At 47.6% G+C, this 16,270-nt stretch overlaps 1 protein-coding gene across 1 annotated transcript in view; it reads right to left on the reverse strand.

Annotated features, from left to right (window-relative positions):
• The window catches only part of COL17A1 (collagen type XVII alpha 1 chain), a 41,174-nt gene extending 25,631 nt beyond the window's left edge, over nucleotides 1-15,543 (reverse strand). Inside the window, exons 1-14 of the mRNA XM_068961563.1 lie at nucleotides 15,495-15,543; nucleotides 13,537-13,581; nucleotides 12,508-12,612; nucleotides 10,908-11,039; nucleotides 9,836-9,883; nucleotides 8,932-8,967; nucleotides 7,747-7,794; nucleotides 6,441-6,584; nucleotides 5,048-5,206; nucleotides 4,419-4,490; nucleotides 3,053-3,124; nucleotides 2,021-2,089; nucleotides 548-709; nucleotides 98-175 (exon numbers count right to left, since the gene is read on the reverse strand). Coding sequence (XP_068817664.1) covers nucleotides 98-175; nucleotides 548-709; nucleotides 2,021-2,089; nucleotides 3,053-3,124; nucleotides 4,419-4,490; nucleotides 5,048-5,206; nucleotides 6,441-6,584; nucleotides 7,747-7,794; nucleotides 8,932-8,967; nucleotides 9,836-9,883; nucleotides 10,908-11,039; nucleotides 12,508-12,612; nucleotides 13,537-13,581; nucleotides 15,495-15,543 — 1,219 coding nt within the window. The remainder of the gene's footprint in view (nucleotides 1-97; nucleotides 176-547; nucleotides 710-2,020; nucleotides 2,090-3,052; nucleotides 3,125-4,418; nucleotides 4,491-5,047; nucleotides 5,207-6,440; nucleotides 6,585-7,746; nucleotides 7,795-8,931; nucleotides 8,968-9,835; nucleotides 9,884-10,907; nucleotides 11,040-12,507; nucleotides 12,613-13,536; nucleotides 13,582-15,494) is intronic.
• Nucleotides 15,544-16,270: the final 727 nt, after the last annotated feature.

Consider the following 16,270-nt stretch of genomic DNA (forward strand, 5'->3'; position numbering starts at 1 on the left):
TACTGGTCAGGACCACACGCTGAGGTCTGAGGTCTCGGAAGACAGATCAATGACAGACGGAATGGCCAAAGTGGACAGCAATCAGATTTGCTCTTACCGTTAGCTTCTGACACTAGGTAGGTGTCAGTGTATGCAGCTTGTTTTTCCTTTTTTAGGGTGTCCTCTGAAAAAGAAGCTGTGCACACAACCCGTGATGATCCCGGATCTTATTTCCCCGCTCCCCCACCCACATCCTTTCCCGCTTGCAGAGGTGGAGGTTGGCCTGGTAGGAAGAGGGCCCTGCTTTCCTGGGGTTAACCCCCTGCCTCAGTCTGGGCCTGTGGTTAGGTAACTTATTATTGGCCAAAGACCCTGTTAGGAGCTCTTTGGTGGAATTTTCCTAGCTTGTCTGCATTCAAGGCAGACCCTGGGACATTACTCAACAGACAGTTTTCATTTGAATGGAATGACTATGGTTTCATCATTCAAACATCTCATACCACCTTGGTAGGACATTTGCCTACACTGTCTTTCATCCAAAACCTGAGTCTCATGGGCTCCCACGTACTTGCAGTGACGCTGGCTGGGGAGGCTGTAAAGACCTTCCCGCTGTCCTTGGTCATGATCAGCAGCTCCATCTCTTTCTTGGCGGGCGTGTTGTCCTTCTCCAGGATCAGGAATTTACAGTCCTTGTGCAAGAGGTCATCATTCTGGACATTTGTGGTGCTGGCTGGAGAGGAAAGAAGTGGGTGATGAGGATGGAAAAGGTGGAGGGCAAGGAAAAGGGAAGGAGTAACCAGGAGAAGAAGAAAAGGAGGGTGGAGGAAAAGAAAGGGATAAGTGGGTGTGTCTAAGGGGCTCCTGCTCTCACTGATACTGACAGCCATTACTAAGAAGCATCTTGGGGACCAGAGACATCTTCCCCCGAGTAGCATCTTCCCCCGAGTGGCTGGGCCTGGCCATCAGGAGCTTGGGTCAACATCAGAAGCACTGGGGGCTGGCCTGAGGGGCTGCCTCCCACCTAGACTCTATAGGATCTTCAGTGAATGGGCCAAAGTTGCTATGCCAGGCAGGCCCTTCTTTAATTAAGTGGGTAGGTTCATTTCTAATGGAAAGTCTCAAGTGTTTGCATGCTGGGGGAGCTTTTTCAGACCACCGCATCCAGCATGCACACATCCCTGTCTCTACCACCTCACTATGTCTGTCCTTCCACTACGTGTCATTTTCTGTTGTTATATTGTATACTTTGTCCAGTTGTCTGTTATCTGCTTCCTCCACTGGAACTGTCAGCCTGGTGAGAATGGGAATCTAGCCTCTTCATCTGTGTCTGCATACCGCGTGCCTGTTCAGTCACTAAGTTGTATCAGACTCTTTGCAGCCACATTGACAGTAGCCCACCAGGCTCCTCTGTCCATGAAATTTTCCAGGCAAGAATACTGGAGCGGGTTGCCATTTCCTCCTTCAGGGTATCTTCTCAACTCAGGGATAGAACGCTCATCCCCTGCGTTGGCAGGTGGATTCTTTACCACTGAATCACCTGGCAAGCCCCTGTGTCTACGCCGGGCACTTAGAACACTGTCTCACACAAAGCAGGTTCTTGGTAAACAGGATTTGGATGGATAACTTGTTGAATGGAGGGAAACACACCAGGATCAGAGCAGCGGAGAAAACAGGCTACTATGTGTCATGTGTCCGAGTTGATAAAGATGCCACAGAAAGTAGGGAGGGTGTGGCAGTTTCCAGGGGGCACCCTGGCTCTTGTGATGGGGCTTCCAACAGGGGTGGGGGCTGGGCTGTGTGGGCCTGACCTTGGGCAGGTGTGGAGGGTGGAGCTTCATGGCCCCCTTGGACAGGAAGGCCAAGGTAAGGTGAGAGGCACACCCAGCTGCTCACTCCTGGAAACAACCAAGAGGCCTTCGGGGTGAGTCCTATTTGTAGACCTCAGACCACCCATGGGTTATGTCCCCTCCTGCCACGTGTGACTACGGAACAGACCTTCCGGTGTGCTGGCCTACCTCTGGGAGCTGGCGGCGGCACTTACCTGCAGAAGTGGACACCCCAGTGCTCACAGCAGTGGGGCTCTGGGGCATGTTTTTCTTCACACCGTATGCTGCAAGGCAAGAACCACTAGATGAGTGGGGCACAGGAGGCAGCTCCACGCTGTGCAGAAGCAGCTGACCTGCCCTGGCAGACAGGCGGCCTCCCCAGGGGAGAGGAAGATAATACTGAACAAGAGTAATGAACAGAATAATAATGAATCATGAAATCAACTCTCTCCAGCCATGGGGACAACAACAACTTAGATGAAACTTTGTATGATATAATCCTCATCCTTGGAGGATTGTTCCAAAGGCCACCTCCTCCATGAAGTCCTCCTAGACTCCCCCGTCCCCCCACATCTACTTCCCTTCTGAACTCTTACAGTACCAACACCTGCTCTGCACAGCTTAATTCATGCTCTCTTACAGGATCCCCCAGATGTTTCATATGCATGAGATATTCACTTTTTGCAACCCCCTGGACTGTAACCTGCCAGACTCCTCTGCCCGTGAGACTTTCCAGGCAAGAATACTGGAGTGGATAGCCATTCCCTTCTCCAGGGGATCTTCCTGATCCAGGGATTGAACCCAGTTCTCCCACACTGCAGGCAAATTCTTTACCATCTGAGCCACCAGAGAAACCCTCCAACTGAACAGTAAGCAAGTTGAAGGCAAAGGCTGAGGCTCGTGCCTCTTCTGTCCTGCCTCCCCCAGGTTTGCACAGAGGGGTGCACTATAAAGTCAGCCAAATGATTGATATGCAGTGACAGTGGGCAGTTAAGGACAGTGATGAGACATGGGGACACAGAGGACACACCCCCAGTAAGGCTCTTACTCATGTCTGAGCCAGCACTTGACTGAGATTGGCATCTCTGGTCAGTGTACGGAGGATTTTTCTTTGGTGGGAAAGGTCAATTGACTTTTAGGGGACATTTTGGTCCCTCTAATTCCATCGCTGAAAAGGGCTATTGTGAGCTATAGCTGCAAAGAGGTGTTGTTCCCCAGCTCCTAGGCTCCAAACCCCAGTTACAGACCTGTGGAGGTGGCAGCCATGCCGTGGGACAGGGTGGATGAGCTGGGGGCCAGATTGTTCTGCATGCCGAACACTGAGAGGAATTGAGGACAGGTGAGAGCAGGTACATAGATGAGGCCCTCTAAGTAAGGCAGCCAGCCCCAGGAGCCCCCTAAACCACTTTCACGATGAATGCCCTTGCATATGACAGAGACTCTGAACTTTCTCACTTCCCACACTCTTACTGACATGGTAATTTTTTAAACACTGCTCTTCCCCCCACCGCCCCACCCAGAAAATTCCTAAGCTCCATTTATTGAGTAACTTAGGTCCACACAACTTAATAGTAGTAGTTTGCATAGGGTCTGACAGATGTTACTATATGCCTCAAAAATTTCAAATATCCCAGGGGTTCCCTTCTCTGCAGGACCCTAGGGTGCCTCGATACACAGCATGGGAACTGCAGATCCAGACACATGGCTGAGGCACTAACAGCACAGAACCTTATTTTTCCTTCTGACTCAAGTACCTAGAAGTCCCCTCACCCCCAGTAGTATTTCAAAGGCTGGTTGGTTGTCTGTTTTTAACAGTGTAGAAGCTCATTCCTCCCTAGCTAACAGCTTCTTGTATTCCATCCTATTTGGAGTTTGGGGCACAAAATCCAACATCAGCCCATCCTCCTCAGTCAGGATTTTGCAGAGTAAACTAGCAAAGGCAAGAGGAAAAAAAGCTTGAATCTGGTATCAGCTGGGTTTGTGGGACACTAGTTAATTGGCGGTGTTGAAATCAGAAGTTAAGAAGGCCAAGGAAAATAAAAACGGCCTACATCACTATGTGATATTAGTCATGATAACACAGAAAGAAGACAAATTCCTTTAACAAAAGAAATGGGCTGATAACTTATTTACATATAGGCTATGATGATGTATGTGGAAATAGAGTGAATAAATACTTTAAAAAGATTATACATCTGCATTGGAAGCAAAGCAGTAACATTGTTTGAGACTCCCAAGGAACTACAACATTTAAGACGCGGTTAAGTTCTTTGTAAATTAACAACGCTTTCCACCTAAAAATGTCGTGAGCTCTGCCTCACTTAGTCCCTTTACTTCCATCTCTCCCCCTCTCCTGTTAGATAGAGGGACAGGCACAGAATAAGCACGTAAGTGCAGCCTCTGGCCCCCTTTTCCTTGGGGACTGAGCTGCGTCTGTGATGGAGGGCAGGCTCTGAGTCTTCTAATGCAGCTCCTTGGTTACTGCTTCTGTGCTGCCATGTGTATGGAGGAAGTCCTCATGCTCTTGGTCAAGAAGAACATCTTCTCTACAAACCATTCCATTTCCCTCACTAGGCAAGAGCAACCATTTTTTTCAAGCTGGCAAGCACTGACCTGAGGAGCTGGTGCTGATTCCGGGCTGCAGAGTTGGGGAGCAGGAGGCCATGTTATTTGGAACTCCAAAGACTACGGGAGAGGGAAGAAGGTTGGTGAGAGTACATCCGCACAGAACAGAGGCAGAGAAGCGCTGGAAGAAAGGCCAGCATTGCACTGTGTTACACTACTGTTTTTAGGAAAACCTTGGGCTCCTGCTTTGCAGCATGGAACCAATCATTAGTCCATGGTGTGCCTTGGGTCATACTAGCCAATGGGCAGTTGCAGGTTGGTGGGGCTTTGAATGGACATCAATTCCAGCCAAGCCCTTCTCATTCATGACTGCTTCAAAGAGAGGGCACTTAAAACCCAGAGAAGTTAAATGATCTCTCAAGTTCACCCAGTTAATCCTTATATTTGTTTTCATGTTCTTTCTCATCATACATAGGTGTGTGTGTGTGTGTGTGTGTGTGTGTGTATTCCACCAGAGGAATCAGCATAGAAATTGAATTGAAGTTCCAGTGGAAAAATCTTGGGCTGCTTGGCCACAGGAAGCTCTTCTAGGAAGCCATGAGGTGGGGCCGTTCAGCTCCAGGGTGAGATGTGGAGGGGTCAGGACAGGGAGGGGCTGTGAGCTGCGAGCCACATACCTGATCCTGCAGAATAGGCATTGGTGTTGAGCAGGGATGAGCTCTGGGTTGTGATGTTGTTGTGATAGGTGCCCATGGAGGACCCTGCCGGCAACGTGGAGGACCACACATGGGAGGGAAGGTTGGCATCCAGGATGGTTGTATCATAGGTGCCAGACACTGAAAACACACACACACCCCAGTGAGACAAACCCATTCTCTGTGCTGGGGAACCCAGTGGGCTTGGTTTGCCAGAACTTTCCCAGTTTTAGCCCTGAAGGTCCCTAGTCCTGGCAACTCCCTCAATCTAAGGAAACTGCAGCAGTTGGTCATCCCACTTCTGTCTGAAATCTTGTTGCTGGTGAAAACCTGATCTCTTGAGTCAGAAATTCTTGTTGGCTCTTGATGAAATTTGAAGTAGGTAAATTTTGCTCTAGGGTTGCCCATTTCTCCTTCTAAGCCCCCCTTACCACCTCCCAGTGCACTGTCCCCACTAATGGTCTCTCTCTCTCTCTCTGTTGCTGACTCCCCTTCACAGATGCCACGGAGCTACGACTCCTTTACAGTAGAATTGCAGACAGCAGCGCAGGAAGGGAAGTCCTCAGTTCCAAGGCCACTCTGTACCGGTGGCAGCCTTCTCCTGTTGAACGCTCCTTAAACATTTCTTTGTGCCAACCAGGCCCAAGGGGCATGCTGTTACCCTGAGTGGCATTGGGCACATCTCAAATCTGAAACCAATTCTGCCTATTAGTAAACTGAGTGGGAGTTAGCCACACAGGTCACAAACTACTCTGAGGTTTGGTTTTATATTGAAAAACAAAAGATTGCTATCTCAAGGGTTTTTTTTTTTTTTTTTCCAGTAGTGAGAGGAAAGCTTCAACTCATATATAGCAGAACTGGCTTCTCTCCTCACCTCCCCCCAGGGACCTGCTGATTCATCTCTCTGCCTCCCACAGAACCCGCCTTGCACTTGGCAGGCACATGATGTATGAGTCCTGAACTACACTCAGCCTGCTTGTCTTCCCCTCAGTCTACCCTGCTCACTGCCTTTCCGCAGTGCCCAGTGCTTGGAACAGAGGCAGTACATAATAAATGTTTATCGGATGAGTGAATGAATGACAGAAAACACTACAACTTTCCCCAATATTCTTCCTTTGGGGAACCTGGCCAACACATTCCCAGGACAAGTCGAGAATTTCCTGGGAGAATCTCTAGGCTCTAGAGCCAGACGATGGCCGGCACGTGGGAAGGCTGATCAGATGGAGGTGAGAAGATGCAGTCCACATTTTCACGCTGCAGGAAGAGCAGTGCTCACGGTTTTGCGAAGTCTCCGCTGCATCCTGAAAAGCCTGCCTGGGCACACCTATCACCTTACTCCCTTCCTTCCATAGCAGCCTGGGGCTGGGGGGCTTACCTGACTGGGAGCTCGCTGTCACCACCTTGGTCTCCACAGTGCCTTTCTTGGGGATGGGGAGTGTGTTAGAGGAATTCCGGGTGGGGCTCACACTTGCTGAGCGGCTCCCCTTGAGCAAACGTTTGACGTCATCCAATTCTGTCCCTGAAAGGAATCCCCTAGTTTTTCATTCGGCTTGGGATTCCTTCCCAAGCTGCAGTGGTGAACATTCACGGCACCCTGAACACTGGGGAGGCTGAAGCCTCCACTTCACCTGCTGGGACATTTCTGGTTAGCCTTGTCATTTCTGCATTTTGTCAATTTATAGCACTGATTAACCTGGCACTTTGTAATGTTAATAGCCTCATAAATCTAGTGGCTCTACAAGGAGGTCAAAGTCCTCAGTAGATATTTCCTAATTAGACATCACAGGGAAGACTCTGTGGCTGGAAGACCCTGTCATCCTGGATCGGGGGAGCATTCACACCTGGGATAGCCAGAGAACAAGACCCCTTGAAACAAATGGTTCAGCGGTACTCTCATCCGGGCAGAGGCTGCCTCGGGTGTGGGGTCTCTGACCTTGTATGCTCTGAAGTGTCAAAAGGAATGTGTGGCCCATAACTCTTAAACATTATGCTGCTTTCCTGTGAGTTAATTTCCAGACCCTCTGGCAATGAGGATTTGCAATGAGGTGATTCAGTGGAGTAAAACATGCTGTGCCTCCCAAGGTGGCAAACAGAAGAGGAGGGTGGCATGGTGCAAGGGCAACGTGTGAGAGGAGACATTTGCTGATAACATGTGCCAGAGGACTGCCCAGGCACCCCCACCCCTGAGAGCTCCAGACTGTGTGGGCCCACCCACCCACCCACCCACCCACAACAGGAGTGCCACATGGTCAACAGAGACAAGGGAATCCCTGACATCTGAGATAACCAGGTTCGAACTCTCACACGTCTGCCTTCTCTGGTCTTAACCACCTCCTGGAGTCCCCTCCTGCTCCTTTTCCTTCAGGTGTACAGAAACTTCCTCCCGCGTCTCTGCCCACTCCTCTCGCTGAGACCCTCCTTCAGTCTCCCTTCCAGTGACTGACTGACCAGGGAAGACTACTCTGGCCCCCGCTCCCTCCGTCCCGGAGCCGTCATGGCTGGGGCTTTATTGCCTGTGAACTACAGAGCAGCAGGGCCCAGGACTTGCTCAGCTCGGCACCGCTGCATGCAGCCCTGGGTCCCCGTTACAACCTTAGACCTGTCATTTATGGCACGAGTGGCTGTGCACACGCAGCAGGGGCCCTGGGCTCTTGGGTCCCTCCCAGGACGGAGGCACTTACAGCGGGTGGATGGGGATGCGCTCTGCAGTCGGACTCGGATCTCGCTTTCTGTACAGGGGAGAGACGGAACAGCTGTGAGAGAAGAGGCTGGGCCCACAATGCCCGACTGAGCTCTGAGCTGCAGATTTATCTTTGGGCTGCTCTGTGACCCGGGGACAGAAAACCTAGGTGTGCCCAGGATGAGTGCTGCTTAGAAAGAGGTGTCCTCTCCTTACCCCAGACCACAGCGCTGAGAGCAGAAACCCCAGGCTGAGTCTGGAGGCGCCATCACAATCAGCAATAACCAACCCCTTTCCTAGGGCCCTGGAGGAGGAAATGGCAACCCACTCCAGTATTCCTGCCTGGAGAATCCCATGGACAGAGGAACCTGGTGGGCTGCCGTCCATGGGGTTGCAGAGAGTCAGACACGACTGAGCGACTCAGAACAGCTTCCTAGGGCCCACTCCCCTTTACCAGAACCAAGCTGCTCTCCTGTCTCCAGGGTTTCTTAGCCAACAGCAAGAGAATTCTAGTATTTCCTTAGTCAATCTTGGCCTCTTTAGGGCAGCAAGTGGGTGATTTAACATTCTAAGTTTCAGGAGGAGCATCAGCGTCAATTAACTATCAAGTTGTGTGTGGTTGGTATGTGCCTAACTTTCCAGGGTCCTGGGAGGCTTAGACTGACCCTTACGAATGCCCAGGGCCTAGGAATCCTGCCTTCAGCACAGCCCTGACACACTGCTTGCCACCCTCACCAGATAAATCAAGGGCAGCTTTCTCTAGGACCACATTCCCTCCTAGGGCCTTATCCACAAGCAGTTGTGGAGAGTGCAAAACTCTCGCAGAGAACTTCGTCCCCTGGAACAGTGAAAAAGAGGGGCTTGTGCTCATTTTTTTTTCGCTGTGTAAATGCAATTACAGCACAACTTGCTACAGTCACGCAGGAGACTGGACGTGAAATGAGATGTGATGCTAGCACCTTCACACGGTCCAGCAGAGCGAACCACTCCACACGCTTGCTAGTCTGCTGTCAAAAATCCACCCTTCCCAAAGGAGACCCCCAGGTGCTACAGGCTCCTTGAGGTCAGAAACCATGGCTTATTCATTCTTCACTCCTCACTTTTCCTGGCTCATGTCTGGATACACGTTAGATGCTCAGAAAATACTAATTGGATGAACTGAACTGAACCCAGTGACAGAGATTACCTCGTGTTTGGCTACGTCCTCTGGTTGAAGAAGATGCTGAGAAACAAAGAAAAGTAATATTAGGCATATATAAGAGGTGGCATGCTAAATATCTGTGATATGGAGGCAGAACTATTTGAGTGGGGGAGGTTGTTTTCATAGTGCATTTATATCCAGATAGAAACCTTTATGGATGGTGGATGTTTAATAAATGATGCCCACATGGCCAAAGGGCAGCGAAAGTTATGTAAGCCCCAGTGTGTTTAGGGTGTTAAGTTAGCAAATGAATGTTAAATTGGCTCACATTTAGAATGTTAACTAAGGTAATCATGATCCGTTTGGACTGGTTGATCACATTGATTAAATATATCAAGACTGCCAGGTCTTTCCTTTAGTTTTTTGTGGTTTTTGCACAAAGCAAGTAAATAAATGAAATTATAATCACTCATATCATCAATTCTTATGCAGAGTGGGAACCCAAGACTATGGACTCAAGATTTAAGATCCCACCTCAGGTTTCATTTGGTTAAAACGTGCCCCTTTGAGGCTGCTGTGGTAGAGGGGCTGGGATGTTTGATATTTGTGCATTCTCACCCCTGTTCCCCTTTGTAGGAAGGTCTCTGTGGGTCCTGTGGAAGGGAAAACTCTATGATTTTTGCCTGGCCTTAGGGCTTATCTGCCCAAGCCTGAGCCTTGTATGAGAAGCTTGCCATTTCATGAGCAAAGACTTTTGACAGCAAACTGATGCGTCTGACCATTTGTCCCCTTAAGATGCTTCAGGAAAAGAGCCAAGAAAAAGAGGTCAGCAGAGGTCAGACTCTTCTAGAAGAACCCACTTAACTCATGATGTTAACTCATGATGTTCCCTCTCCATCCCTGCCAGGATTTATCGACCATTTCTTTAGAAAATAAGGATAGGACATACCAAATTCCTTCCGAGGATACTCGGGGGAAGAGTTGCCGCTGGAGCTCCCTGGAGAAAGGACAAACATTTAGTACAAACGGCCACTTAAACCCAAATAGCTTCTGAGAGAGTGGGTCCTTTCTGCACCTTTGCAGCCTGGGTGTTCAGCCCAGGATTTAAAGACATTATGCCCAAGGGCCTTGCTTGTGGCACTTCCTTCTGGTCACTGACCTACTTCGGTGGGACGAGGTTTGAACAAAGGACAGCTGTTTCGTTTCCTTTTTGTTTTCACTTCCTCAGCTCTGCCCTACGCAGTGCTGATGCCGCTGGCCCATCTCTGATCAAACGAACGTGCGGTCAGCACCAGCAGTTCTCTGACCTCGTGCGGCGTGTTCCGGAGGTGGGCCTTGTTAGATGAAGAGACCGGTGCTGGCAGAGCAGCAGGGTGCACTCGCGGTGATCCTCTCCACCTGGCCTGGATTTAGGGTTCTCCCTACCCTTGGCAGCCCTGGGTCAAAATCATTTACTGGGATGTCCTGAAGCAGGATACCCTGCTTTTCCATCACTAGTCCCCATCTCATTCACTATTAGACCCATTTGCACCTGGCTTGTCTGTTTCCCACTAAAACTGTAGATTTATGTAGATCACCAGGAATTCCAGTAACCTTAGGGACCCCAGATGTCTTCCTCTCACCTCTTCCTTCTTGATCATAAGCTTTCCCTCTCTCTCTCTGACTTAAATGGCATTGCCACTGACTCCTCCTTTCTGTGATCTGGCTCTTCTTTCTCCATTTCCCCCCAAACTTTATCTTTCTGTTGTGTTCCCTTCTGCTTTTGAACTCTCTTCCCTGACAAACTCCTTCAGTTTCCAACTTCTGCTAACAACCCTATGTGGATAACCCCACGCGGGTGTCTTGCCTTGACTTCTTCCCTGAGCTCAAGTCCTATGTGTCCTGTTGCCTGCGAAGTAGCCCCACCAGAAAGTCATGCCAGAAGCTCTACTTTAGGACAAAATAACTGAATTCATTCAAAGGATGAGAGAAGCTACTGAGGGGAGAGAGTAGTTCTTTCTTAAAGTCTGTGGGGCCCTTACCTTCATATGTTCCATGGCGGGTGACATGAGTCTTCCTCTCGAAAGTTGAGCCTGGTGAGTTGGGCAGAGTGGAGGCAGGTGAATGGGCCCTCCTGTAACTGGAGGTGGAGGCATTGCCTCGCATGCTCCCACCTACAAGTGGGGAAAGACATAAACCCTCAGAGCACTTCACAGGGTGACATACAGTTATACTAGGTACACGCAGTCAGTCCTAATGAAGGAGGGCCCTGTGGAGGGGCCAGAGGCCTTCAGCAGAGCGTGACCGAAAGGGTGCTCAGAAATAATGGTGGAATTACTGCTGCTGTCCTTTCCCAGAACCCTGAAAGGCAGGGAGGTCCTTTCTGTCTGTAGCCAAAGTGCATGGAAGTGGAGAAGCAGAATGTTTCCTAAGGACCTGGCCTGTAATTGTAGACCACTGCTGGGTGCACCGGAATGCAAGCCCACATGCAACTGTCTCTCCACAGGTAAGGACTTGTGCAGGTAAGGAAATCTGGTGACATACAACCCCAGACTGTGTGAGTCGGACAGCTCAGCTGTTTGCATACCTTGGGTCTTCTCTTCAGTGTCATTCCAAGATTTAAAAATGACTCTGGACTCACAGACTTAGAGGATGAACTTCCAGTTGCAGGTTGAGGGCGGGGGGGAGGGGCGGGGGGGACAGGGGGAGAGAATGGGGAATGGAAGTAAAGAATTGTTAGGGAGTTTGGGATGGGCTTCCCTTGTGGCTCAGTTGGTAAAGAGTCCGCCTGCAGTGCTGGAGACCTGAGTTCGATCCCTTGGTTGGGAAGATCCCCTGGAGAAGGGAAAGGCTACCCACTCCAGTATTCTAGCCTAGAGAATCCCATGGACTATACAGATCACAAACAGTTGGACGCAACTGAGCAACTTTCACTTCATTTCACTTTGGGATGGACATGTACACACTGTGGAATCTTAAATGGATAACCAACAAGATCCTACTCTATAGCACAGGGAACTCTGTTCAATGTTATCTGGCAGCCTGGGTGGGAGGGGAGTTTGGGGGAGGATGGATACATTTATATGTACATCCACCTGAAACTACCACAACATTGTTAATTGGCTATGCTCCAATATAAAGTAAAACGTTTAAAACTATAGCTTTAGAGGCAATGTGTGTATATATGTGTTTCCCCTGCTTTGTTTGTTGTGTTTCAGTTGAAAGTTACCAGGTAATATTATTTCTTTGGGATCTACTGGGTTTGTGTTGGATGTTTGCCCAGTGGAAACTCACACAGTCTGGGATTGTATGTCACCGGATTTCCTTAGCACAGTAACCTAACCATTAAGTTTCTTTTGTTGATTTGTTGTTGTTAATTCAAATTGTAAACCCTCAGACATGCATACCCTTTTCTAAAAGAAATGACTTACAGAGAGTAAGTAGTTCAGTGGGAAAGGAGTCACCTCTCTAGGAAGGCTTCTTAACCATGTTACTTATATTGGGGACATAATGACAACTGATCCCATTTGAAATAGGCCTCACAGCTCTTTGGGGCATTTGGAATGGGTGACAGACAGTGGTGGTGATCCCTCTCCCTGCCCAGCTCCCCTTCCCTGACCCCTCCCACCAGCAGGCACTTACTTGAGTTTATGTACCCGCTGCTGCCATGCGTCAGGCTCTGTTTCTCCAGCCGGCTCCCTCCACCCAGAGACCCTGTTTTAGCATAGCCATTGCTGGCACCCCCTTCTGCAGAAATGAGGAGCAGGTGACAATTTACAAGTGGACTCAGCAGCCCCTCTCATGCACCCTCCCTGGCCTCTCACCCACGACCCTCTTGGTTTGGGGCCCCTTTCCCACCGGCACCACACAGATCTTATTTTGTTTGTTTTTGATACAAATGTCAAGAGCAAATATTCTACTGAATTTAAAAAGAAAGTTCCCGGGGTGGTTGCTGATTAGGGTAATTTAAGTATTAGAAGAGTCAGCAAGTGATGAAAACTCCTTGAGGCCAGGGCCTGGGTTGGACTTTTATGAATGCCTGGCCAGTGCCCTGGACCTGGCAGCCACTGGAAGTGTCAGAGGGCCGAGTGACAGCTCTATGAGGATGGTGTTTGACCTGGCAGCCCATCATGCTCCAACCTATGTGTGGATGCGGGGGCTTCCCACCCCCCTCCTGAACCAGGATTCCCAGGAGGTGCAGGGCTAGCTCGGGGGCTTGGATTTCCATTATAGAATCCACTAACCCCAGCGACCTCCTGAGAGAAGAGCAGATTCAAACAGAAGCCTGACTATGGTTCCCTCCTCCTAACCCAGGCCCAGGCTGGAGAAGATTTCTGATATTTTAGTGTCCAATCAAATCTAGAGAGACAGAAACCAGATTTGTGTATTTTAGGGGCCAGGGAGAGGGGAGAGAGGATGGAAATGTTCTAAAATTAGATTGTTGCAAAGGGGCCACACGACTCTATGGATGCGTTAATGACCATTGAATTACACACTTCAAACTGGTGGAGTCTGTGGGATATAAGTTAAAGTCAACACAGCTGTTAAAAAAAAGATTTCCAATATTCTGGATTTGCTGGACTGACGAGTGAGAGCCCATGAAAAAGGTTACACGTGGAGCCCTTCACATGAGCCTTAGTGAGAAGCAAGTTCTCAAAATGAGTCACTTACTTGGTGGTAAGGATGTAAGTCTTGTAGTTACTGTTTCTGTGATGACTAGAAAAAGACAAAGAAAAGAGGAGATCTTACATAACGCACTGCAATTCCTCCACTTTGGCAAGGCCTCGCATCTTTCATAAGCTCAGCACATTAAATTAGGTTCAAGGTAGATTTTTATACACTTGTGCTTCAAGGGATTTGATCTGACCTTCTGTAAAAGCAAATAGGTGCAATAACAATGGGACTTAATGTACCTAGAAAATAGGTTTATATTTCTTTGGGACCAAAAGTAGTTAGTTACCCACTGATTTGAAAAATGAGTTACCATGCATTAATGTCTCTCATCTAACAATTAGATCTAGCCCAGGCCTGGATTCACCTTTGAAGGAGGATCAGAACCTCAAGCCACTTTTCTCTGCACTGTCCCTTTTGAACAATCACCCAGTCCAGCTGAGGCTAGGACATCTTCCTGGCTGATTCCACTGTGATGTGGATAATGACCCTGAACTTCTTTGTGAATTTGGGGGTATCTCAAGGACGCATAATTCATTCTAAAATCTTCAGGGCCATGCCTGAGTGTGAGGAGATGTATGAAGGAAGGGGGTTGATAAGTCACATTTGGTGCTTGGTGAAATCATGGACAGGTGAATATTCAAGACAGACTTGAGAATCAGTCCCTTTGCCTCCTGAAATGGAGAAGGTGCCAAGTGGTTGTGAGGCTATGGTGGTCATAAATGTTTTTTTGTGTTTTTTAAAAACACCAGTTAGAATAAAGAACTCTTGCCTTCCTGAATCACTCTCTTCTCTACAGCAGCATGGGGGGTGGGTAGATTCTGAAACCATAACTGGGCCAATTTTGTGCTCTGACTGTGACCATCATCAACCACTGCCTCCCCCTGCATTGGACATCAAGGTGCCCCTATTTAGCTGAGCCCCCTGTCTTCTGAAATCACACTTCTCACGCATACATGTGTGCACAGGCCCGAGTATATGCATGTATGTGGTATGTATGCAGGTGCGGCTCATGAAAAAAGAAAAGGATGAAGAGGATGGTGGGGCGCCACTTTGTGTGCTGGCAACTGCTTCTTCCCACACGGCTATTACTGCTTCCACTCGTCACCCTTTCTTTCTTCACTCTGCGTGTTCCTATTAGTTTGGTTGTCTTAGCAGCAACGCGGGGTTATTAAAGGAGCAGAAGCAGCATCACGTGCATAAAAGGAAATGGTTGTAGAGACAAAAATGGCAGCTTGATTTGAATAATAGTCCTTGAGCTTTCACTAACCCTCTTGTGTGGACTTTTGGGATTCTATGACACATAAAAATAAATTATTTCTGAAGAGTTCCAAGTCTGTGGATGCAGAGATTTTTTTTTTTTATTGGAGATATATGAAAGTCACAGGATAGATGAAAGAGTTAGAGCTGCTAAGGGGACAGTTTAAATGTCTCTGAATTTATCATTTGGGCAGTTTCACGAAAGAAATGTGCCTGTTTTCAGTTTTCAGTGTAGATTGCAACTATGACACCAGTGTGATTCCAACTTTGTCCCTGCAGTAATGGGGATATTATTCTTTTGGATTTCCATCACGCTCTATCCCTAAATAAGAACACGATTGAATAAACTCTAGTAAATTCATTCAACAGGATATTATGAAATCATTAAAAGTGCTGGTTATAAAAACTGTAACATTGAAATGGCAATTCTGGTCTTTGAAGAAAAAACAACACATTTTGATTACAAGTGTATTTAAAAAATCAACAAAAGCCTTCTTAAAGGAAAAAATAAAGCCTATTTAGAAATACATTTGAAATTGTACAGTGAAAAAAAGAGCAAAAAAACTAAGAAAAAACCAAAAACAAGAAACATAAGAAATAGAAAAAAAGATACAGTAGTTGTGGTAGAATTAGGGACGAATCATTTACTTTTTCCAAATTTTTTATCACTTTTATAATGACATTTATCACGCTCTTACTTCTTTCAGTGACTTCAGTGCCATCTCGTTTGTTCTTGGTTACATCCATATCATCGCCACCTACAGAAAAAGCCAAAACCAGGAATAGCCATGTCCATTACCACCCCTTTTTATAAGCGCAGGTCCCTACTATTCAAGCTGAGAACTAAAAATAGGTTCCCAGGATTCAAAGCATAATTCTTTCGTGTGCATATATTTTAATAAGAGCCATTCCCATTTCTTGTATTAGTTAGGGAGTAATTTAATAGTTCCAGCTTGGATCCTATTCTTTTGTACTGAGATCTTTTTTTTTTTCAGGGTCCAGTTGACCAGGTTGAACCCTGCTGAGCATTAAAGGTCTTACATAGATCTGGCACCCTGACATTTGACTATAAAACTTCCACTTTTTGCCAAGTAGTACAATATCTTTCAAAGCATGTGGTGCTTTCAGCTAATTCATTTTTATGTATCCCACAATGTTCAGTGTTCTACAATGCTCTGTGAATAGAAGACATTCATGCTTCATTATTTAGAGTTCAGATGTGAGAATGATGTTTGATGGGTTGAAATCAGGATAAAAACCATTATGATGGTCATACTTGTGTGGAACTTTATACTTCACAACATGAAATTTTCTCTTTAAAACAACAACCCTACTATGCTTCTTTACAGACTTATGTAGGAAAAAAAACAACAGGAAAGTCAATGTAAAATCTATTGAAATATGTAGGAAAAGATTTGTACAAGTCATCTGCGTTCTCCCTTCACTCTTACTCTGGGCAGAAAAATCACTGAGA

The sequence above is a fragment of the Capricornis sumatraensis genome, chromosome 23 (genome assembly GCF_032405125.1).
Source record: "Capricornis sumatraensis isolate serow.1 chromosome 23, serow.2, whole genome shotgun sequence".
NCBI lineage: Eukaryota > Metazoa > Chordata > Mammalia > Artiodactyla > Bovidae > Capricornis > Capricornis sumatraensis.